Raw genomic sequence first — 24,901 nt, 5'->3', positions numbered from 1 at the left:
TACATACAGCTACAGCATACATTGGGAAATTCTGAGGAAAGCTACTGCAAACCCAGTTTCATGCTGGGTTGCTGCTACGGTAATACTGGTAGGCAGGATATCATATATAATAATTGCAATGAGGCTGGGTTGGATTCTTTCTTCGCATTTGTTTCACTTCTGCCTAAAGTCTGATGTGAGGCCAGGGAAGGGCTTGTGCTAGATTAGAGGAATGGCCTCACACCTGTCTCTCCGGCTGTCAGTCGGACAGAATGTGCACAAAGGACATGGGGAAAACCCCTTTCCTCTCGGGATTTCCTTCTATGTGCCCGATCTGAAAGAGATAAAAAAAGAGATGGATAATGATGAATACATTATGCATATTTTACTGTGACAGATTCACAATGAGGCTGGCATGAGTGACATGTACATGAGTATACTCTCATACTTCAATAATTTGGTGTACTTGGTTTTTAATCTTTACTAATGATCCCTGATCTGAAAGGAAAGGAGAAAAATGCATGGCAGAAGCTTCCACTAGCCTACCAACTTCTGCCATACAGTATCGCCGTCACCTTTCTGGTATAATTGTTTACAATTTCGTCATTTAGCAGACACTTTCATCCAGAGTGACTTACAGACAGTTGTCAGTCAGCCTAGTCCTCTTAGATCACCAAAGAAAGGCAATGGATTTGGTTACGTTCAGGAGTGTGCAACCTACTGAATGTTGTAGATAGAAACTCTTTAAATAAAACTTTGAATAGGGATTCCTTACTCTAAATGTCACTGAGGCCTCTGTTCATATATTAATTTCTTAGCAATCCACAATATTGTGCCCCACTGAACGGGGACCAGATTTCAAACCTCTCATCAACAGTTTATGGCTCTCTTGAAATGATAAACATGTAAAATGTAAGCAACACTGTGGAGTTACTTTTCAAACTCCTCCTAAAACTCCTTCTCAAACTCCTCCTCAAACTCCCAGAGATACTTCTTAGTTCTCAGAAGAAGCTTCATTCATTGCCATGAATGCTGACAGGTGAGGCTGTGGCCACATTAACATTTTGTGTCCGAATATTTCAGACGGAGCCAATGCTTTTTCAATAGGATAAATCCGTTGCCAGATGAATGTCAACACAGATGGTTGTCCAACAAAATCACACAAATTGTCAGTCTTTTAACTTATGCAACTCATCTGGACTCATCCTAAAAAAAAGAGATGAGTTGCACTTTTGATGGACAAGAACAGACAATGATGTACGCCATATAGGATTTTATCCATGTTCATTTATGAGTGTGGCTGCAGCCTGATGCAGGACAAATACTCACCCACCACTCCGGGTCCTCTTCTCCTGTGACGATGATAACCTCTCCCTCTGCAAAGGTCAGCTCATCATCGTTATCTGCCTGGCAGTCGTAAATGGTCTTCAACCGTCTAGTTTTACTCTTCCCCTGGTTGAAAATGCAATAAGCTTAGTATGTTTACATTACCGTCAGAGTACATTGATATATTTTCACATGGTGTATGACTTGATAAAATTATACTTTGAGTTATAATTTTTTTTCTTGTTAAAACCAGTTCAGCCTTGAAAGGTTGTAAGCAGGGTTGAAGGCAATGTTGATACATTCATGGTAAACGCTGCATATGTCAGCTTAATCGGAAATGACCTAACGTGGATCTTCCGCGATTTCGGATTGAATCCAGCCATAGGTACTACAACAAAAAGCACTATCTTTAGTCAGCACTCACAGTGTTGATCTTCCGAGGCAGCGGCACAGGCATTTCCACTGCACATGGCGGGGATCCATTGGTGTCCTCACTGGCCTGTCTGGGGGATAGCTCCCCCTGTTGACTGCAAGACTGCTTGTCCATCGCAGTCTGCAAGGCCTCGCCCGGAGGGAGCCGCTCACTGACAGGGGGCTTTGGAGGGATGTCGCTCAGTTGAGGCTTGGGCGGGAGGTCCTTGAGCTGTGGTTTGGGCGGGAGATTCGACAGTTGTCGTTTCGGGGGTTGGTCAGAGAGCTGGGGCTTGGGGGGAAGATCTGACATCTGGGGCTTGGGAGGCAGTTCACTTAGCTGCGTTTTTTCTGCCAACGGGGCCCTCCGAGGGGTGTCTCTGGGGGTCTGCAGTGGCTGGGGCGATTTTTGGTAAGACTCTAGTTGGGCGCAGGTTGACCTCTGTAGAACCTCCGGAGGTTGGCAGAGCTTGTCCACTGAAGGGAGGTGGATAGTGTTGATCTTCCGTAGTGCCACTTCAAAAAGACAGCGTGAGGCATTAAAAAGTGTCAACTTGCATCAACTTATTTTGGTATATTTTGGGTTAACAGTATCCTTAATAAATTGTACACATGTAGTGCTGGTTTCCCAGACAAATTAAGCTTGTCCAGGACTAGGCTTAATCTGTGTCTGGGAAACTGGCCAGTAATCTATACTGTGTGATTTCTTTCATTGTTGCACATTTTCTGTCAAATAAGAGAGAAAACATAATACCTTTTTGAGGTAGTTTGGGTAGAACCCTTGGACCAAGTGTTGACTTTGTATTACTAATGGTAGCGCTGAAAGAGAGATACGATGACCCATTCATTATACAATGTGATCTTAGCCTTTGAAGGTTGAGGGGTCCATTTCTGAATGTTTGCATGCACTGTGTAAGTGCTTAGTTCTAAGCCATCTTTTTGGTTGTTGACTCTCATAATCAAATCAAGTTATATTGGTCACATACACATATTTAGCAGATGTTATTGCGGGTGTAGCGAAATGCTTGTTTTCCTAGCTCCAAAAGTGCAGTAATATCAAACAATTCACAACAACACATGCAAATCTAAAAGTAAAATAATGGAGTTAAGAAATATATAAATATTAGGACGAGCAACGTCGGAGTGGCATTGACTAAAATACAGTAGATTAGAACATAGTATATACATATGAAATGAGTAAAGCAGTATGTAAACATTATTAAAGTACGAATGTTCCATTATTAAAGTGGCCAGTGATTCCATGTCTATGTACATAGAGCAACAGCCTGACGGTACAGGTTTGAGTAATCAGGTGGTACCCGGCTAGTGATGGCTATTTAACAGTCTGATAGATGGAAGCTGTTTTTCAGTCTCTCGGTCCCAGCTTTGATGCACCTATACTGACCTCGCCGGGGCGGCAGCGTAGCCTAGTGGTTAGAGCGTTGGACTAGTAACCGGAAGGTTGCAAGTTCAAACCCCCGAGCTGACAAGGTACAAATCTGCCACCGAACAGGTAGTTAACCCACTGTTTCTAGGCCGTCATTGAAAATAAGAATTTGTTCTTAATTGACTTGCCTAATTAAATAAAGGTAAAATAAATGGCAGCGGGGCGAACAGGCCGTGGCTTGGGTGGTTGATGTCCATTATGATCTTTTTGGCCTTCCTGTAACATTGGTGTCCTGGAGGGCAGGCAATGCGCCACCGGTGATGCATTAGGCAGACCGCACCATCCTGTACAGAGCCCTACAGTTGCGGGAAGTGCAGTTGCCATACCAGGCGGTGATACAGCCTGACAGGATGCTCTCAATTGGACCCTTTTAGATCGTCGGTGATGTGTACGCCGAGGAAGCTTTTCACCTTTTCTGCTGTGGATGGGGCGTGCTCTCTCTGCTGTTTCCTGAAGTCCACGATCAGCTCCTTCGTTTTGTTGACGTTGAGTGAGAGATTATTTTCCTGGCACCACTCCACCAGGGCCCTTACCTCCTCCCTGTAGGAAGTCTCGTCATTGTTGGTAATCAGGCCTACTGTTGTGACATCTGCAAACTTGATGATTGAGTTGGAGACGTGCTTGGCCACGCATTCATGGGTGAACAGGGAGTACTGGAGGTGGCTGAGCACGCACCCTTGTGGGGCCCCAGTGTTGAGGATCAGCAAAGTGGAGGTGTTGTTTCCTACCTTCACCACCTGAGGGCGGTCCATCAGGAAGTCCAGGACCCAGTTGCACAGGGCGGGGTTCAGACCCAGGGCCCCCTGCTTAATGACGAGCTTGGAGGGTACTATTGTTTTGAAGGCTGAGCTATAGTCAATGAATAGCATTCTTACATAGGAATTTCTCTCATCCAGATGGGATAGGGAAGTGTGCAGTGCGATGGCGATTGCATCTATTGAGGCGGTATGCAAATTGAAGTGGGTCTTGGGTGTCAGGTAAGGTAGAGGTGATATGATCCTTAACTAGCCTCTCAAAGCACTTCATGATAATAGACGTGATTACTACGGGAACAATGGTGAAGCAAGTGGGGACAGCAGACTGGGATAGGGAGAGATTAAATATGTCCGTAAACACTCCAGCCAGCTGGTCTGAGCATGCTCTGAGGACGCGGCTAGGGATGCCATCTTGGCCGGCAGCCTTGCGAGGGTTAACACGTTTAAATCTTACTCACGTCGGCCACGGAGAACGGGCCGAGTCGGTGGCACTATGTTATCCTCAAAGCGGGCGAAGAAGGTGTTTAGCTTGTCTGAGCGCAAGACATCGGTGTCCGCGACGTGGCTGGTTTTCCCTTTGTTTTGTAGACCCTGCTACATAAGTCTTGTGTCTGAGCCGTTGAATTGCGACAGTTTGTATTCGACCATATTCCAAAATACGTAAAGTGTAAGTCATCCACAAAATTAAATACCCATTTAATTGTGAGCACTGTTGATAAATGCATCTGCTAAATATGCGATTGGCACTATTGCACTGAGCCTGGAAAGGCTGAATGAGTGAGTTGAAGCAGCGGGGATGGTACTGTACCTCTGCTGCTGCTCAAACTTGTTTCCAGGTGAGGTCCTGTTTGTAGGCGGGGGAGTGGACACGCTTCCTGTGTGGGAAAAATAGTGAAGATTTATGGCCTTACCGGGGGGCATGCTGGTATTTGGAACATACATTTTTTTTTTTTTTTTAAATGAATTATATACAGTGTACAGCTATTAATACTTGAATAATATAACTTAGAAATGCCTGATGAGCTTAGTTTCAATGTCATTGATGTTCAGTCCTTATGTCAATAGCTCTGTCTATACGTTTGAGCGCTAACATTTCTCCAGCCCCATCCCTCATCTTTTTAAAGTGGAGGGTGGGACCGATTTATTTTTGTTTCAATCCAAACTACCCCTTTAAAGGGACAGTTAACTCCAAAATCAAAGGTTAACAGATATTTTCAGACATCAAAAGTCCATGGCCATGTATCAGAATGGAAAAGATGAACACCATATAATTTCCTGATTTCATTGAGTTTTACCATCATGGACCACTTTGGAAACAAGTATATTAATTAAAGGCTTTTTTAAGTGCTTATCTTCTGGGGATCCAAGGAACTGCTTGTTGTATTATTTGTTAATTTGTTAAAAAAGTTTGAAATATCCAATAAATGTCGTTCCACTTCATGATTGTGTCCCACTTGTTGTTGATTCTTCACAAAAAAATACAGTTTTATATCTTTATGTTTGAAGCCTGAAATGTGGCAAAAGGTCGCAAAGTTCAAGGGGGCCAAATACTTTCGCAAGGCACTGTAAATATGTTATGTAGAACAAACATGCCTCTGACACGTAGAATAATAAATCTCGTCAGCTCAACTTATAGCATTTCTTCTGCAGCGTTTGACAATGTTTCGCTACTGAACATGGCCCTGGGGTAAACTATCGAGCACATATGGTAGAGTGCAAAATGCGTGGAAATTGAATGAATAGGCTGTTATCAATAACATAATGGTGGTGCATTCCATTCCCAACTGGTGCAAGTGTAGCCCAATCTGATCCAGTAAACCATAGATTTCCCTTTTAGAGACTATTCATTGGAGATTTGAGTAATACTAAATATAAGGAAGAAGACAATGTACTCTTTTGTCTTTTGTGTGTTCAGGAGGATGCAAAGTTACAAAACATCAAGATAGAAAGGGATCATGTGAACCAGATCTTATTGTATGTAGTGTAGAATAGGGAATCCCGTCAGCACTATTTACTTCTATATGCAAGGTTCACAACATGTCACTGGAAACATGCACAGTGTTGTTTTAAACTTTTCGACCGCCGTCCCACTCACCCCAACCGGTCCCACCTGTGCTCTGGGGGCCTTGCAGGACTGGGCTGGGGGGGTCTGAGAGGGTACGCTTGTGCCCGGGGGGGGGGGGGGGGGGGGTCTCTTCTTAAGGGTGGAGATGCCCCCGCTGCCTCCAGTCTGGGAGCCCAGGGGAAGGGAGGTAGGCAGGCCAGTAGAGGGTGCTAGAAAATACAGGGAATGAGAGGCATGCTGTGATTGGTTAAAACAAGAGGGCAAAACTCTCATCTTATGGAGGCATGCTACAGAGCTGTTATCTATGATCAAAGCCATATTTAATTCAGAAAGAGGGTACTGTAAAGATGCAAAGATTGAACAAGATGTTCAAGTTGATTTCTCTGACACAAAGCGGAAGGCACTATCAATCTATTTTGACATTAACAAACTATTCAAAAACACTGGATTATTCCATGCATGAACTGCATAATTGTGAAAACTCTGTACATCAGTCAATCAAATGTATTTATAAAGCCCTTTATATATCAGCAGATGTCAAGCTGGGATTTGAACATGAACATACATTTTTGCATCTTTAAATTAATTATATAGAAATGCGGGAAATAAGGGAAAGGGGGATACCTAGTCAGTTGTACAACTAAATGCATTCAACTGAAATGTGTCTTCCGCATTTAACCCCTCTGAATCAGAGAGTTGTGGGGGGCTGCCTTAAATCGACATCCACGTCTTCAGCGCCCGGGGAACAGTGGGTTAACTGTATACAGTGTACAGCCATTAATACTTGAAGAATATAACTTAGAAATGCCTGATGAGCTTAGTTGCAATGTCATTGATGTTCAGTCCATATATCAATAGCTCTGTCTATACATGAGCGCTAACATTTCTCCAGACCCATCCCTCATCTTTTTAAAGTGGATAAGTCCATGGCCATGTATCAGAATGGAAAAGATAAACACCATATAATTTCTTGATTTCATTGAGTTTTACCATCAAGGACCACTTTGGATCAAGTATATTAATTAAGGTTTTTAAGTGCTTATCTTCTGGGGATCCAAGGAACTGCTTGTTGTATTATTTGTTATGGAAAGAAGTGGAGGGCGCTTAACCAACGTTAGTCAAGGTGCAACCCAAATTAGCATCTTTGAAAAAGAAAAGGTGCAATGATTGCACACTATCAGAAACGTAGATGAAGGCCATTGATGAAGGCCCAAACGTCAAGCTTTCAATAGTGTCTTAAATAAAATAACATGTTTTTAATGGTGAGTGAGTGTTGCACCTTTTCCTTTTCAATGTAACCTTTTTACCCCAATTGTATTTTTTTTAGGTCTGAAAACATCTGACAAACGTTGATTTTGGAGTGAACCTTCCATTAAGATAATGCAACACTTTAGTTGAAGGACCTTGTTATACTGCTTTCAAACCAGTCATAGAGCATTATGGAACTGTGTAATAATGTACATCAATCAATCAAATGTATTTATAAAGCCTTTTTACATCAGCAGATGTCACAGTGCTGTACAGAAACCCAGCAAAAAAAAAAGCAATCCATTCAGATATAGAAGCACTGTGACCAGGATAAACTCCCTAGAAAGGCAGGAACCTAGGAAGAAACCTAGAGAGGAACCAGGCTCTGAGGGGTGGACAGTCCTCTGGCTGTGCAAGGTGGAGATGCTTGATTTACAGACGTTTGTCTGGTACAATGAAATATTCCCTGTTACAATGGAATATACATGTATATACAATGGAATTCATATATTTGGAATTAACCTAAACCTGTCTTTGGTTTTATTGTGTATGTGAAAAAGAGCTACTATTTTAACACAGCAATGTGGGTGTGATTGAGTTGAGCACCAAGTGTTGGTGTATTGGTGGCGTAGCCTGCAACTATACCATTCCTTGTTAAGACTTATGGAAACTGTGCTGTGATCCTCCATAACACCTTTCTCTTATTCAGCCCTCCAAAAAGCAGCAATCTTTCGGTTGACAAAGAGACCTGATGTATTTTATAAAATACATGATTCTCAGTTGCTACTGCCATAACCAGCACCATTGGAAAGACTCCTATGCAAAGCGCATTTATTTTTTCTTTATATAATAGATTAAAATTAGATGAATAATATTATTCATATTACCTTTCCCTGCTGTCCTGCTGGGTAGTGTAGTCCCGTCAGGTCCTGGTGAGGGAGACATGTCTGTGGAGGTGTTGTAGACTGGGTTGGCAAAGGCCCCGTAGGATAGGCGCTGTTTGTCCCTGTGGGGGGTGTAACCCCCCGGGAGTGTCAGCTTGTCCTGAGGGGAGGACATACTGGAGGAGTGGCCGAAGCTCTGGGGCCGCGGAGAGCGGTCTTTTTTCACAGGACTTGGCTGTGAGGGGTCAATAGTAAGAGGTCAGAGACTGCTCATACCTATCCAGGACTGCAAGCAGAATGGCATCATATTCCCTATTGTGAATAAATACAGTACCAGTCAAAAGTTAGGACACACCTACAAATTCAAGGATTTTTCATTATTTTTATTATTTTCTACATTTTAGAATAATAGTGAAGACATCACAACTATGAAATAGCACATATGGAATCATGTAGTAACCAAAAAAGTGTTTGATTTTAGATTCTTCAAAGATGTCATCCTTTGACTTGATTGAATGCTTTTCCAACCGTCTTGAAGGAGTTCCCACATATGCTGAGCACTTGGTGACTGATTTTCCTTCACTCTGCGGATCAACTCATCCCAAACCATCTCAATTGGGTTGAGGTTGGGTGATTGTGGAGGCCAGGTCACCTGATGCAGCACCATCAATCTCCTTCTTGGTCAAATAGCCCACACAGCCTGGAGGTGTGTGGGTCATTGTCCTGTTGAAAAACAAATGATAGTCCCACTAGGCGCAAACCAGATGGGATGGCATATCAATGCAGAATGCTGTGGTAGCCATGCTGGTTAAGTGTGCCTTGAATTCTAAAAAACAGACAGTGTCACCAGCAATGCACCCCCACACCATCATACCTCCTCGTCCAATCTTCACGGTGGGAACCACACATGCGGAGATCATCAGTTCCCCTACTCTGCGTCTAACATAGACATTGCGTTTGGAACCAGAAATCTCAAATTTCGACTCATCAGACCAAAGGACAGATTTCCACCGGTCTAATGTCCATTGCTCATGTTTCTTTGGCCAAGCAAGTCTCTGCTTCTTATTGGTGTCCTTTGGTAGTGGTTTCTTTGCAGCAATTCAACCATGAAGGCCTGATTCACACAGTCTCCTCTGAACAGTTGATGTTGAGATGTGTCTGTTACTTGAACTCTGTGAAGCATTTATTTTGGCTGCAATCTAAGGTCCAGTTAACTCTAATGAAATTATCCTCTGCAGCAGAGGTAGCTCTGGGTCTTCCTTTCCTGTGGCAGTTGTCATAAGAGCCAGTTTCATCATAGAGCTTGATGGTTTTTGCAACTGCACTTGAAGAAACTTTAAAAGTTTGACTGACCTTTACGTGTTAAAATAATGGACTGTCATTTTCTTTGCTTATTTGGACTTGTATACCACTTCTGTATACCACCCTTACCTTGTCACAACACAACAGATTGTGTCAAGCTCATTAAGAAGGAAAGAAATTCCACAAATTAAGTTTTATCAAGGCACACCTGTTAATTGAGATGCATTCCAGGTGATTACCTCATGAAGCTGGTTGAGAGAATGCCAAGAGTGTGCAAAGCTCTCATCAATGCAAAGGGTGGCTAGTTTGAAGAATGTCAAATATAAAATATATTTGATATGTTTGACACTTTTTTGGTTCTACATGATTCCATGTGTTATTTCCTAGTTTTGATTTCTACAATATTGAAAATAGTAAAAAAAATAAAGAAAATTAGTAGGTGTGTCCAAGCTTTTGACTGGTACTGTAAATAAAATATACATCAATAAAATTATCAAATAACGCCACTTTCATAACCACGTCTTCGTCCAGTGATGCCAAATTGTTTTGGAATTGTGACCACTTGAAGCTTTCTGAATTGTTTTCTCACTCGTTGTGCACTTCAGTGAATATGCTATTTAAGAATAAAATGAACACAGCTACCCTTACCTTTCCTGCCTCGGGCAGGGGCTCCATAAGCTCCGCCCCCTCGGCATAAATCTGGATAAGTAACAGCAGATCTCGGGAGCGCACCGCCTCCGACAGCTTGCCTGGAACCGCTTTGCCAGTCTGGTGGGCAAATTTGTGGTCCAGGTATTTAGCGTTGATGTACTCCTGCCTCACCGTCCTGCCATAGAGAATATAAGGTTTGTTTCTTATCATAATTATCTGTTTGCCAGTGAACTAATACTTAGGCCGGTATCAGAAATGCATTTGATTTGCACCATACAGAGATAATTTATATTTATTGACACAGTCAGGGGTGAAAGTAAGCAGGTACGGAACGGAGTCAAGTAAATAGTGGTGGTACACCGTATCGGTAAAATATAACGCTTAAGATAACAGCACTCCCTGGTTTGAATCTTTGAAGTTCAGATGGAACAGTTGGAAAAGTAATTGGGCACTGACTGTAGGTAGTGCAGTAAAAATAATAGACCAAATGTTCATTTTTGTCTCGGAACAGGATTAGAGAAATATGATTTCTCTCATTCAGCATCTTGAGATAATGTGAATGTGAGCTCAAGGACCGTCTTATGTAGCATAAACGTGTATTTTTTCCCCCACCAAATAAAATATGCATCCAGATTAACTGAAATGCTATCAGAAATATGTTGGATCGTTTTCACAGATTTTAAATTCCTTAAAACCAGTTTAACTGTCGTAATTTGGAAATTTTGCACAGAAAATCTCCCTGGTACCTAAACCAAATCTAATGTTATTCGTCACATGCTTCGTAAACAACAGTTGTAGACTAACAGTGAAATGCTAACTTACGGGACCTTCTAACAATGCAGAGAGTGAAAATAGAGAAAAAATAGAAAATTAAAACATAATAATAAAAGTAATAGATACACAATGAGTAACGATAACTTGGCTATATGCAAGAGGTACCAGTACCGAGTCGATGAGCAGGGATACGATGTCATTAAGGTAGATATGTACATAGAGTATAACTCGAAATAAATTGACAAATAAACAGTAGCAGCACTGTATGTGATGAGTCAAAAAAGTTAGTGCAAAAAAAGGTCGATGCAGATAGTCCGGGTAGCTATTTGCCTAACTACTTAACTAACTATTTATCAGTCTTGTGGCTTCAGGGTGGAAGCTGTTCAGGGTCCTGTTGGTTCTAGACTTGGACGTCGTTGCTCTGCGAGAGAAGCAGAAATGTAAGAGAACCTTACACATGTCAACTAGATTGTTGATGATGCATTCATTCTATAAATGTATGACATTCTGGTGAGGAAAGTCTTATTTTAGTATTCTAGAGCGTCAAGTAATGACAAGAGAAGCAGTATGTCGCCTATCTAATAACAGACAAGTTGACTAACAAATAGCCTACCAAATTTCAGAACGTATAAGCAGAAAAATATCTAAATGAGGCTTAAAAATAATTACTTTTATTACGTTCCTGTCCAGGTTACAAATGTCTCAATTGCCAAATATTATTAAACTTTCTGGTGTTTTTCTGCCACAGGTATCAAATGGCTGGTGTGCTTTTGGAATTAATTTACAGGGGATGAACGTGTGCAGCAGTGGAGGCTCCTCAGAGGAGGAAGAGGAGAACCATCCTACTGAGTGATTTTTTTTTATTCTTAGAGTGAAACATTAAAAAAGTTATAATTTTTAGACCAAACTACCCTAAATACAGTATACTTATTTAATTGATTAAAGCACACTATTTTGAAATTAAGGTCTATAGTAGCCTCAACAGCACTCCCTGGTGTAGCACAATGGTGTACCCGGAGGACAGCTAGCTTCCGTTCTCCTCTAGCTACATTGACTTCAATACAAAACCTAGGAGGCTCATGGTTCTCACCCCCTTCCATAAACTTACATGGAAAATATAAATCTAGCTGTTTTTTCTATATATCGGCAGGACAGAAAAGCTGTGTCCTGTAAGGTGACGGGAGGGGGTGTGTGTCTCTTTGTCAACAACAGTTGGTGCGCAGTCTCAAGGTTCTGCTCATCCGAGTTAGAAAACCTCATGATAAGCTGTAGACCACACTATTTCCCAAAAGAGAGCTTCCAAGAGTTTATGTATATTTTTTTGCAGCTGTCTATTTACCACCAGGCCATAAGCAAACAAGAAAATGCAGAAGCTACGCCTGGTAAGAGGAGGGGTTGGAGTGTGTGTCTATTTGTCAATAACAGCTGGTGCGCGATGTCTAATAATAAAGAAGTCTAGTGGTATTTGCTCACCTGAGGTAGAGAACCTTACGGCAAGATGTAGACCAAGAGAGTTCTCATCTGTATTATTCGTAGCCGTCTATTTACCATCACAAACCGATGCTGGCACTAAGATTGCACTCAACCAACTCTATAAGGCCATAAGCAAACAAGAAAATGCTCACCCAAATGTGGTGCTCCTAGTGGCTGGGGATTTTAATGCAGGGAAACCATTTTACCTAATTTCTATGTGCAACTAGAGGCAAAAAAAAACTCTAAATCACATCTACTCTACACAGAGATGCATACAAAGCTCTCCCTCGCCCTTCATTTGGCAAATCTGACCATAACCTCATCCTCTTAATTCCTGTTTACAAGCAAAAACTGAAACAGGAAGTACCAGTGATAAGCTCAATATGGAAGTGGTTCGATGAAGTGGATGCTAAGCTACAGGAATATTTTGCTCGCACAGATTTGAATATGTTGTGGGATTCATACTATGGCATTGATGAGTTTACCACATCAGTCACTGGCTTCATTAATAAGTGTATCGACAATGTAGTCCCCCGAGTGACCGTGCATAAATAGCCTGACCAGAAGCAATGGATTACAGGCAACATCTGAACTGAGCTAAAGGCAATGAGTGGGACACAAATTTGGATGCTTGTAAGAAATCCCGCTACGCCTGTGTACGAACAATCAAACAGGCAAAGTGTCAATACAGCACTAAGATCGAATCCTACTAAACCAGCTCTGACGCTCATCCGATATGGCAGGGCTTGCAAACTATGATGATTGACCAAGGGAATACCAGCCGCAAGCTGCCCAGTGACGCGAGTCTACCAGACAAGCTAAATGCATTCAATGCTTGGTTCAAGGCAAGCAACACTGAACCATGCATGTAGCCGATGTGAGTAAGACTTTTTAACAGGTTAACATTCACAAGGCCGCAGGCTGACCAGTTAGCAAGTGTCTTCACTGACATTTTCAACCTCCATCCAGTTTGTAGGGTGCCGTCTTTCATATGGGACATTAAACGGGTGTCTTAACCCTCTGTGGTAACTAAAGATGCCATCGCACTTATCGTAAGAGTAGGAGTGTTAACCCCAGTGTCCTGGCTAAATTCCCAATCTGGCCCACATACGATCATGGCCACCTAATCATCCCCAGCTTCTAATTGGCTCATTCATCCCCTTCCTCTTCTCTGAAACTATTCCCTTGGTAGTTGCTGTAAATTAAAATGTGTTCTCAGTCAACATACCTGGTAAATTAAGGGTTAAATAAATAAAAATAAAATGTAATACCTACATGTTTCAAGCAGACCACCATAGTCCCCATGCCCAAGAACGCCAAGGTAACCTGTCTAATGACTACGTCCTGTATGCCCTGTAGCACTCTAGCCGTGATCTGTAGCCGTGAAATGCTTTGAAAGGTTGGTCATAGCTCACATCAACACCATCATCCCAGAAACCCCTGACCCATCCCAATTTGGAAATGCCTCCAAAGATGATGCAATCTCTATTGCACTCCACACTGCCCTTTCCCAACTGGACAAAAGGAACATCTATGTGAGAATGCTGTACATTGACTACAGCTCAGCGTTCAACACCATAGTGCCCACGAAGGTCATCACTAAGCTAAGGACTCTGGAACTTAACACCTCCCTCTGCAACTGGATCCTGGACATTCTGATGGGACGCCCCTAGGTGGTGAGGGTAGGCAACTACACATCCGCCACGCTGACCCTCAACACGGGGGCCCCTCAAGGGTGCATGCTTAGGTCCCTCCTGTACTCCCTGGTCACCCTCGACTGTGTGGCCGCACACGGCTCCAACACCATCATTAAGTTTGCTGATGACACAAAGTTGTAGGCCTGATTACTGACAACAATGAGAAGGCCTACAGGGAGGAGGTTAGAGACCTGGCAGTGTGGTGCCAGGACAACAAACGCTTTCTCAACGTCAGCAAGACAAAAGAGCTGATAGTGGAATACATGAAGCCCCCATTCACATCGACGGGCTGTAGTGGATACGGTCGAGAGCCTGAAGTTCCTCGGTTTCCACATCACTAAAGACCCATCAAGGTCCAAGCACACCAACACAGTTGTGAAGAGGGCATGACAACGCCTCTTCCCCCTCAGGAGGCCGAAAAGATTTGGCATGGGTCCTCTGATCCTCAAAAAGTTCTACAGCGGCACCATAGAGAGCATCGTGACTGGCTGCATCACCCTTGGCATGGCAACTGCTCGAAGGTAGTGCGTATGGTCCAGTACATCACTGGGGCCGAGCTCCCTGTCATCCAGGACCTCTATACCAGATGATGTAAGAGGAAGGCCCTGAAAAGACTCCAGCCAAAGACTCACAAAGTCAAAGACTCACAGTCTGTTCCCTCTGCTACCGCAAGGCAAGGGGTACCGGAGTGCCAAGTCTGGGACCGAAAGCCTCCTGAACAGCTTCTACGACTGCTGAACGACTGCCATACGACTGCTGAATAGTGAATTATACAGCTACCCGGATGTTTTGTTTTTCACCCCCTACCTACATGTACATAGCACTTCAAACAATAACCTAACCAAACCTACATGTATATACAGTGCCTTGCGAAAGTATTCGCCCCCCTTGAACTTTGCGACCTTTTGCCACATTTCAGGCTTCAAACATAAAGATATAAAACTGTATTTTTTGTGAAGAATCAACAACAAGTGGGACACAATCATGAAGTGGAACAACATTTATTGGATATTTCAAACTTTTTTAACAAATCAAAAACTGAAAAATTGGGCGTGCAAAATTATTCAGCCCCTTTACTTTCAGTGCAGCAAACTCTCTCCAGAAGTTCAGTGAGGATCTCTGAATGATCCAATGTTGACCTAAATGACTAATGATGATAAATACAATCCTACTGTGTGTAATCAAGTCTCCGTATAAATGCACCTGCACTGTGATAGTCTCAGAGGTCCGTTAAAAGCGCAGAGAGCATCATGAAGAACAAGGAACACACCAGGCAGGTCCGAGATACTGTTGTGAAGAAGTTTAAAGCCGGATTTGGATACAAAAAGATTTCCCAAGCTTTAAACATCCCAAGGAGCACTGCAAGCGATAATATTGAAATGGAAGGAGTATCAGACCACTGCAAATCTACCAAGACCTGGCCGTCCCTCTAAACTTTCAGCTCATACAAGGAGAAGACTGATCAGAGATGCAGCCAAGAGGCCCATGATCACTCTGGATGAACTGCAGAGATCTACAGCTGAGGTGGGAGACTCTGTCCATAGGACAGAGGACATACGACAACAGTCGTATATTGCACAAATCTGGCCTTTATGGAAGAGTGGCAAGAAGAAAGCCATTTCTTAAAGATATCCATAAAAAGTGTCGTTTAAAGTTTGCCACAAGCCACCTGGGAGACACACCAAACATGTGGAAGAAAGTGCTCTGGTCAGATGAAACCAAAATTGAACTTTTTGGCAACAATGCAAAACGTTATGTTTGGCGTAAAAGCAACACAGCTCATCACAATGAACACACCATCCCCACTGTCAAACATGGTGGTGGCAGCATCATGGTTTGGGCCTGCTTTTCTTCAGCAGGGACAGGGAAGATGGTTAAAATTGATGGGAAGATGGATGGAGCCAAATACAGGACCATTCTGGAAGAAAACCTGATGGAGTCTGCAAAAGACCTGAGACTGGGACGGAGATTTGTCTTCCAACAAGACAATGATCCAAAACATAAAGCAAAATCTACATTGGAATGGTTCAATAATAAACATATCCAGGTGTTAGAATGGCCAAGTCAAAGTCCAGACCTGAATCCAATCGAGAATCTGTGGAAAGAACTGAAAACTGCTGTTCACAAATGCTCTCCATCCAACCTCACTGAGCTCGAGCTGTTTTGCAAGGAGGAATGGGAAAAAATGTCAGTCTCTCGATGTGCAAAACTGATAGAGACATACCCCAAGCGACTTACAGCTGTAATCGCAGCAAAAGGTGGCGCTACAAAGTATTAACTTAAGGGGGCTGAATAATTTTGCACGCCCAATTTTTCAGTTTTTGATTTGTTAAAAAAGTTTGAAATATCCAATAAATGTCGTTCCACTTCATGATTGTGTCCCACTTGTTGTTGATTCTTCCCAAAAAAAATACAGTTTTATATCTTTATGTTTGAAGCCTGAAATGTGGCAAAAGGTCGCAAAGTTCAAGGGGGCCGAATACTTTCGCAAGGCACTGTATATTCTACCCCATGGACGAGACTATTATATTCTACCCCATGGACGAGACTATTGTATAATCTATCCCATGGACGAGACTATTATATAATCTACCTCATGGACAAGAATATAATATTCTACCCCATGGACGAGACCTATTAGTGCTGTTTTTTGGTTGTCTGGTTGCAATCAGTCATGAGAACTATGCCACAACATTAGCATTTAGACTGTTTGACAATTTGCGTATTTCATACCATCCCTCATCCAACGCTTAACCCACATTAGCTGACATGGTGCCACGTTGAAAGTCACTGAGCTCTTCAGTAAGTCCATTCTACTGCCAATGTTTGTCTATGGAGATAACATAGCTGTGTGCTTGATTCTATACACCCGCCAGCAACGGGTGTGGCTGAAATAGCCAAATCCACCTATTTGAAGGGGTGTCCACGTACACCATATATACAAAAGTATCTGCAGTCTTATGAATGCTGGACTTGTGGTTCACTATGAGCAGACAAATACACCGAAAGTTGAAACTTACCGATTCTACCAGTGAAATGAAAATGCACTCATTCTAGCTTGTGGTTTGGATAATGTTGATGTTTATGACAACAACATAATGTTGCTAATATAGTAATGACGACACGCAGTGGCAGTTCCAAGGTGAAATTTCCCTTTCAACTTTTCTAATGAAAATTAAATTGAACTCCACAGACTCTCGGGTAGGGATTTGCATTTTTACCTTTCAAGACGATTCGATACCCATCTACATGGGCTCCAATACCACAGGAACAACACATTTTAGTTAGAAATGAGTCGGTGCGATTCGGTTCGATTAGAGAATGAATCGATGAGAAACAATGCATAAACACATTCATGCTGCTGATGGAGATGATGAGGGTGTGTGTGTGATGCATGTCTATGGTGTAGGTACCTAAGTCATTAAGGGGACGAGGCAACTACCACCCCCATTAAAAATGTACTCTGTAACCATTAATAATTAGGGAAAGGGGATACCTAGTCAGTTGCACAACAATGCATTCAGCTGAAATGGGTCTTCCCCATTTAACCCAACCCCTCAAATCAGAGCAGTGCGAGGGGATGCCTTAATCAACGTCCATGTCATTGGCACCCAAGGAGCAATTGCTGTTGGGGGTTAACCGCCTTGCTCAAGGGCATTTTTACACCTTGCCGGCTCGGGGAGTCGAACCAGCGATCTGCCACCTTAACTGTGTATAGTATGTCTTCACTGGCATTTTCAACCTCTCCCTGTCCGAGTCTCTAATCCCAACATGTTTCAAGCAGACCACCATAGTCCCTGTGCCCAAGAACACTAAGATAACCTGTCTAAATAACTACCGACCCATAGGCTGGTCATGGCTCACATCAAAACCATTATCCCAAAAATCCTAGATCCACTCCAATTTGCATACCGCACCAACAGATCCACAGATGATGCAATCTCTATTGCACTCCACACTGCCCTTTCCCACCTGGACAAAAGGAACACCTATGTGAGAATGCTATTCATTGACTACAGCTCAGCGTTCAACACCGTGGTGCCCTCAAAGCTCATCAATAAGCTAAGGACCCTGGGACAAAACACCTCCCTCCTTCCCTCCTGTACTCCCTGTTCACTCATGACTGCACGGCCAGGCACGACTCCAACACCATTATTAAGTTCGCTGATGACACAACAGTGGTAGGCCTGATCACCGACAACGATGAGACAGCCTATAGGGAGGAGGTCAGAGACCTGACAGTGTGGTGCAAGGACAAGAACCTCTCCCTCAATGTGATCAAGACAAAGGAGAAGATTGTGGACTACAGGAAAAGGAGAAATGGGCACGCCCCCACTCTCATCGACGGGGCTGTAGTGGAGCAGGTTGAGAACTTCCTTGGCGTCCACATGACCAACAAACTAACATGGTCCAAGCACACCAAGACAGTAGTGAAGAGTGTACGACAAACCTATTCCCCCTCACGAGACAGAAAAGATTTGGCATGGGTCCTCAGATCCTCAAAAGGTTTTACAGCTGCACCATCGTTGCTTCACTGCCTGGTATGGCAACTAAGCGGCCCAGACCGCAAGGCAATACAGAGGATAGTGCGTACAGCCCAGTACATCACCGGGGCCAAGCTTCCTTCCATCCAGGACCTCTGTACCAGGCGGTGTCAGAGGAAGGCCCTAAAATGTGTCAAAGACTCCAGCCACCCTAGTCATAGACTGTTCTCTCTGCTACCGCACGGCAAGCGGTACCGGAGCGCCAAGTATAGGTCCAAGAGGCTTCTAAACAGCTTCTACCCCCCAAGCCATAAGTCTCCTGAACAGCTAATCAAATGCCAACCCGGACTATTTGCATTGCCCCCATCCCCCCCACCCTCTGCTGCTACTCTTTGTTATGATCTATGCATAGTCACTTTAATAACTCTACCTACATGTACATATTACCTCAATTACCTCGACACCGGTGCACACGCACATTGACAATACCAGTACCCCCTGTAAATAGCCTCGCTATTGTTATTTTACTGCTGCTCTTTATTTGTTATTCTTATCTCTTACTTTTTTTGATAAGTATTTTCTTCAAACTGCATTGCTGGTTAAGGGCTTGTAAGTAAGCATTCCACAGTAAGGTCTACCTGTTGTATTCAGCGCATGTGACAAATACAATTTGATTATACAGACAAAATACATTTCAGTTTAAGAGATCACTGCAGTGCAATGAACCCAGTGTGCCAACATCAAAAGACCATCATGCACCTCTTCTCTGCCCCAGGTGATTCATCACTTTTGCCTTGCATTTCCCCAAGAGAATATGAACACACTAGGAAACCAGAGAGTTGTCAACTGGAAGCCTAAATAGAGGCATTCAAATGATTCAAAGTGAAAACAATGGCCTATAATAGACCGACAACTGCGTCATAGCAATCTGTGAGCTCATCGGTCTTCCTTTACGTTCCAATGCATTCGCCACAGTTGACCAATTAGCTGATGTAGATCTCATTGCAAGCCCGTTTTTTTGAGGATTTTATTGGACAAAGGCATAGGTTACAGAGCATGTTGAGCATTGGTGGACAGGAAAAGAAGCAACACTCGCTCACCATTAAATATTCTGTTTTATTTAGAAAGAGATTCTGAAGAAGGCTATGAAGGCCGAAAAATCTATCTTTTAAACTTGCTTAATAAAACTACCCATTTTTAATAGCTAGTGAGCGTTGCACCTTTTCCTGTTCAATTATGTTTGCATATTTTTAGGTTGCACCTCTACTCACGTTGGTTGAACACCCTCTACTTCTTTCCATGGTGAACATTGGTCACAGTTCGCCCAACCAGGGCTAACAACGTGTTAAAATTCCAGTAGCATCATTGTAGCCTCTAATATATCATAATTTAAATAATTTGCATTGTGCTGTTTCACATCACTGGTTCACTTTACTACACATAATGCTTATACACAAATTCCCCAGTAAAAACATGTAGTCTACTTTATGTCCTTCCTAACTTCCCCATTGGCTTCTCCCATTCTGAGTTGAGTTTGAGTTTGAGTTTATTTTTACAGGGACAGTGCACATTAATCAACTTTCAGTAAAAGTGCCGGTTTTAGCCAGCCGGCTAATTTTCAACCGCAGTCCCTGGGCAGGTTATTAAAAACAATTACAATATAGACAATAGCAGCATAGAACAAGCAAGACATAGCAACATAGGACAAGCAAGACGTAGCATACAGACAGAGCAACATAAAACAAAAAGCAGCAAGGGGGTTTTCTGTTTAACAAAAATATTGAGTGGAGGGGGAGCCAGGCCATTAAGGATCTTGAATACAAGACATGCGTCGGTGTATTGCACAAGATTTTCCCAACTCAATTCTGTCTATCCCTTTTCTGAGGACAAATTATTTTCAAAGTGGCTGCGTGGCAAAATTGTCTGGACACCTCTTCCCGATCAACTGAACCTTTTGTGCATGTGTGGGATTCTCTACTTAACAAACAAGCCCAAACTCTGGTCTAAACGCGCAGATCATTCGGGTTCACTAGACTTAGAACAGGCTACTCCGGCGTTGCAATCAAATTGTGCTGTGCTTCATGATTATTGAGAAGCAAAATAACATTTGCATGTTATTTGTGGTCAAAACGCAGAACAGGCTACTCTGGCAAATTTCAATCATGTGCAGTCTATCAAATCTTGGGGTGTTGCATGATCATTGAGAAGCGAAATAACAGTTGTTTTTCCCCAATGCAATGTGTAGACTGCGTCATGATTATGTTTGTGCTACTACAATGTCCTTAGGTTGTACAATACATCCTAAATTAACCTACAATAAAAAAATATATTTTCAAATGTTATTTTTCAGAGTTTTTATTTAAGCCGTTTAGAAATGAGGCAGAGACGTAAATAAACTAACACACATAAACTAACACACAACACATGCTGTTAACCGAGTAGGAGTTTTCACTGGGTGATAAGTGACTGCATCCGTTTTGTAACTGGGTGCCCCCGTTTTGTAACGAGTGCCACTGTAACAGTAATGCTTCCGTCCCTCTCCTTGCCCCAACCTGGGCTTGAACCAAGGACCCTCTGAACACATCAACAATTCCTACAAGAAGCACCGTTACCTATCGCTCTGCAAATGCCACCACAAATCCAACTTTTCAGAGCGAGTGTTACACTTAACACTGCTAACTATCTAGCCATTTCCCATTAGTTACACCCCGTTCAAAGCAGAAGTCAAGCACGTGGAGTATTATTTTTTATTTAACTAGGAAAGTCAGTTAAGAACAAATTATAATTTACAATAACGGCCAAGGAACGACAGCTCGGGGATTCGATCTAGCAACCTTTCAGTTACTGGTCCAATGCTCTAACAACTAGGCTACCTGCCGCCCCAAAAGTAGAGTAATGAGAGTTTCATAGTTTTTGCATGAATAAGGGTTTGCGCTTAATCTGCCTTCACACTGAAAACTAGTTTGAAAGTTCAAACATTTATTTTATGGAAAATATATGTTCCTTAATGATGCAACATGCTGCCTTATTGACAATATGACCGGTGCAGATTACTGTTCGATTAGAGAAGGGCTCCATCACAGGTTTTGCCCAGTCACGTCACGGGCCATTACCCGGTGCACCCCAGGTTAGCCTAATCGAACTCCCTGATTTTTACTGAGAGGAGGCGTGGCAAGTTTGCTCTGCCATCCAAAGCTATATGGTTACAAGTTGTGTAGCGAGCAGTGTGGGAATGACATTTCTAAATTCTTACAAAACAGACAAGGTGGAATTGTAGGCCTACATTATCGATGTATACAATGTAGCCTAGGAAACAGCACTGGTGACTAGGCTGGGTTAAGTGTACCCTATCAGTATATGGCATTGCAATATCACACAGCTTTGCTGCACTGTACAATGGCATATTTGAGTCAAATAATTTTACAATCATTGCATAGCCAATGCTTTGCTGCACATGTGAACTGCCATGGCCATAAACAGCCTAACTATTCTAAAAAATAAAAAATAAAAACTAATATAGAAAAACTAATATGGATATAACTAATATACAATAGGATGTGGGAACCCTGCTCTACGGCATATCAAAGTTCCAGTGTGGGAACCCTGCTCTACGGCATATCAAAGTTCCAGTGTGGGAACCCTGCTCTACGGCATATCAAAGTTCCAGTGTGGGAACCCTGCTCTACGGCATACCAAAGTTCCAGTGTGGGAACCCTGCTCTACGGCATATCAAAGTTCCAGTGTGGGATAGTTTTAAAGATATGGTCCATTTTATTCAGAGAAATTGGAATAGTAGGCAATATAACCAATCATTGCCCACCTTTCACTTGTATCATTGCACATACTGCAAATCACTAGCAGAGGGCAAACATGTTTTATAAATGTTCACATTAATTCTGTTGGTAATGCAAATTGGATAGTAAGTCTAAAAGTAGCAGTAATCCCACTCTAGACCTTTGATATGCCCATACAGAATATTATGTTCAGCAATATAAAGAACAATTTGCCACAAATTGTGTTTTCAATATTGATCTTTATTTTTGTTTTATATTCATAAATGAATGTCATATAACTACATATTTTTGTATTGATATCAAAATACTACTCATATTACAGAGCAAAAAGTAAAGCTTCATATGACACCAAGTGTTGCTTTGTAGCACCTACAGGTTAAACATTATGGTGTCTTAAAGGGATAGTTCACCCAAATTACAAAATGACATTTTGGGTTCCTTACCCTGTAAGCAATCTATGGACAAGGCATGACAGCAACCCATACCATGGTTTAGTTTCCCTGACACTGTTTCCAGATGCTAACATTTTAGCATGTGGCACAAATACTATTCAGGTCATGGGACCAATATTAGCATGTGGAAACAGTGCCAGGGAAACTAAAGCAAAGCATGGATTGCTGTCACACCTAGTCCATGGACTGGTTACATGGTAAGGAAACCAAAATGTTATTTTGTAATTTGGGTTAACTATTTAGCAGACACTCTTATCCAGAGCGACTTACAGGAGCAATTAGAGAGATAAGTGCCTTGCTCAGGAGCACATTAGCAGATTTTTTATCTTTCAGTTTCTGGCCAACCCTCTACCTGCCGCCTATAAAAGGAGGCCGGGTATGGCCAAAATGTAATCAATGTGGCAACTTTGATCAATTATTTCTCAATTATGCTTTAAGATACAGATGTCAAATGTATGTCAACAGTCTTCCTCCACGTTGTTTTATTTAATTTCGTGAAAATCCCCCCAATCATGGTCTTTTTCTGTCCTGGTTTCGTATGGAATCACTCCTACCATCCTTGGGACCGCTATAAATTAAATATTAAAATAGACCTACCAGAACAATGGGTTTATCTGACCATTCATTCTTCCACATGCCAACACTCATCCCTGTGGAAAATGCGTGGCCCCTATTGCACAGCGTGAACGCATTGTATCCTAACATAGCCTGCCCTTCAGGTATAGCAGAATGAATGCTGTGTTGAAGCAGTTCGAGAGAGAGTTGGGGCCGATTTCATTCAATTTCAAGAGCCGAGTATGGACTAATTGCAAGTGCAATTGCATGACATTCACGTAACTTATAGTTGAGTTTATATGTTTGTTCCCTGTGCTCATCTCATTGCCATTTAAGCGTTTTCTGCACGGCCTTACCTCCAGAACATTGACGGTGTTCTTACAGCTCTGCAACCGTGTGGTGAAACTGGAAGTCGTGGGGGAATTGTAGTCCTCGGTGGTCTCCGAGAGGAACTCGGATACCGAGATCTGGTCTGGCGTACGGAAAAAAAATGAGTGGAAAATCAAAAAACCAACACCACGAATTAGAGATTGAAATAGGATTTGTAGGCTACGGAATCAACCTTTGTTTAATAACACACGATGAGATCATTTTTTTAAGTATCCGTTAAATATGGTGAAATGTCCTGCCCAAAACGTCCTCTCCACACTATTTCCAACCTTTCCCTCTATCCAAGCTTTAATTACACCCTTTCAGTTGTAAAAACCCGATTCAGTTGTGTCCAGTTGTGGCCAAATGTGATACGTTTTTCAAGAACAAACTTTTAGGCACCGAGAGACAATTCAGTTAATGCAATTATTGTAGAGGCTCTGGTAGCCGCTTATCTTTTCCCCTTGTTTTTTTTTCTCTCGCCCTATCTGCTGTCTGTCATTAGCGCACGCACGCCATGTCTCTCCCCGCGTTCGTGACGAAAATAAACAAGGAAAAGCTTTGCGCATGTCTCCGCCCTGTGGAGACAAACAGAAGTGGGAGGTAAATCATTGACATAGTAATTTGGGCGCGTAGAATACATTTAAGTGTGGAACTGATTAATTGTGAACATGAAATAATACTCTGTAGTTGTAAACACATATACTCAAACGTGTAACTGATGAGTTGTGAACATTAAAAAACGAATTTGTTGAAATGACGCAATTATTGCCACACATGTCAATTTCACACTCAGACTTTAAGCTGTACTTTTGCGCCCTACAATGACAAAAATATTGGTAGATGTGCAAACAGCCATTTGCAAGTAAGGCGAGAGCGAGCATGAGATCTGGGAGGTGGGACCTGTTTCTTCTTCTATGAGGTTTAATGACTGTAGCATCAAATACATGTTGCATTACCGCCACCAACTAGTCTGGAGTATAACTCCCTTATACCTTGCTTTTTTTAAAATCCACAAATAGTCTACAATAACCCATACACTCATTTAAAACCCACCTACCTACTCCGCTAAATCTATTTAGTCGTACCTCAGGCCAACAGCCAGAAACGATGGGACACCACCAGTTAACACACCCTTCTGACATCAAATCTCCCAGATACTTCTCTGCAGCTGCCATCACAACCTACATTTTCTGCGACTTACTTTCCATCATCAAGGTACGGTTAATAACCAT

The 24,901-nt window shown here is 42.4% G+C and overlaps 1 protein-coding gene across 1 annotated transcript; it reads right to left on the bottom strand.

Moving 5' to 3' along the window:
• Positions 1–24,901, bottom strand: LOC110530921 (arf-GAP with SH3 domain, ANK repeat and PH domain-containing protein 1). Its single transcript, XM_090183048.1, has 10 exons — positions 24,871–24,901; positions 23,654–23,769; positions 10,891–10,898; positions 10,066–10,243; positions 8,119–8,350; positions 4,727–4,793; positions 2,471–2,535; positions 1,730–2,232; positions 1,309–1,431; positions 1–313 (listed from the first exon to the last, which is right to left on the bottom strand). Exons 1-10 carry the CDS (start codon positions 24,899–24,901, stop codon positions 239–241), a joined length of 1,398 nt encoding a protein of 465 aa, XP_090039174.1. The 3' UTR covers positions 1–238.

Source organism: Oncorhynchus mykiss, chromosome 8, assembly GCF_057628025.1.
Source record: "Oncorhynchus mykiss isolate SJ-2025 chromosome 8, ASM5762802v1, whole genome shotgun sequence".
NCBI lineage: Eukaryota > Metazoa > Chordata > Actinopteri > Salmoniformes > Salmonidae > Oncorhynchus > Oncorhynchus mykiss.
The sequence above is the reverse complement of the archived record's forward strand: the minus strand, read 5'-3'. Positions and strand labels throughout refer to the sequence as shown.

Excerpts from the sequence above, each read along its gene's own strand:
- LOC110530921 (XM_090183048.1), bottom strand. The coding sequence starts at position 24,901 with ATGGTTATTAACCGTACCTTGATGATGGAAA. Across the intron at positions 4,794-8,118 it reads CAGCAGGACAGCAGGGAAAG|GAAGCGTGTCCACTCCCCCG; the intron begins GTAATATGAATA and ends TTTCCCACACAG. Across the intron at positions 2,536-4,726 it reads AAGTTTGAGCAGCAGCAGAG|CGCTACCATTAGTAATACAA; the intron begins GTACAGTACCAT and ends TCTCTCTTTCAG.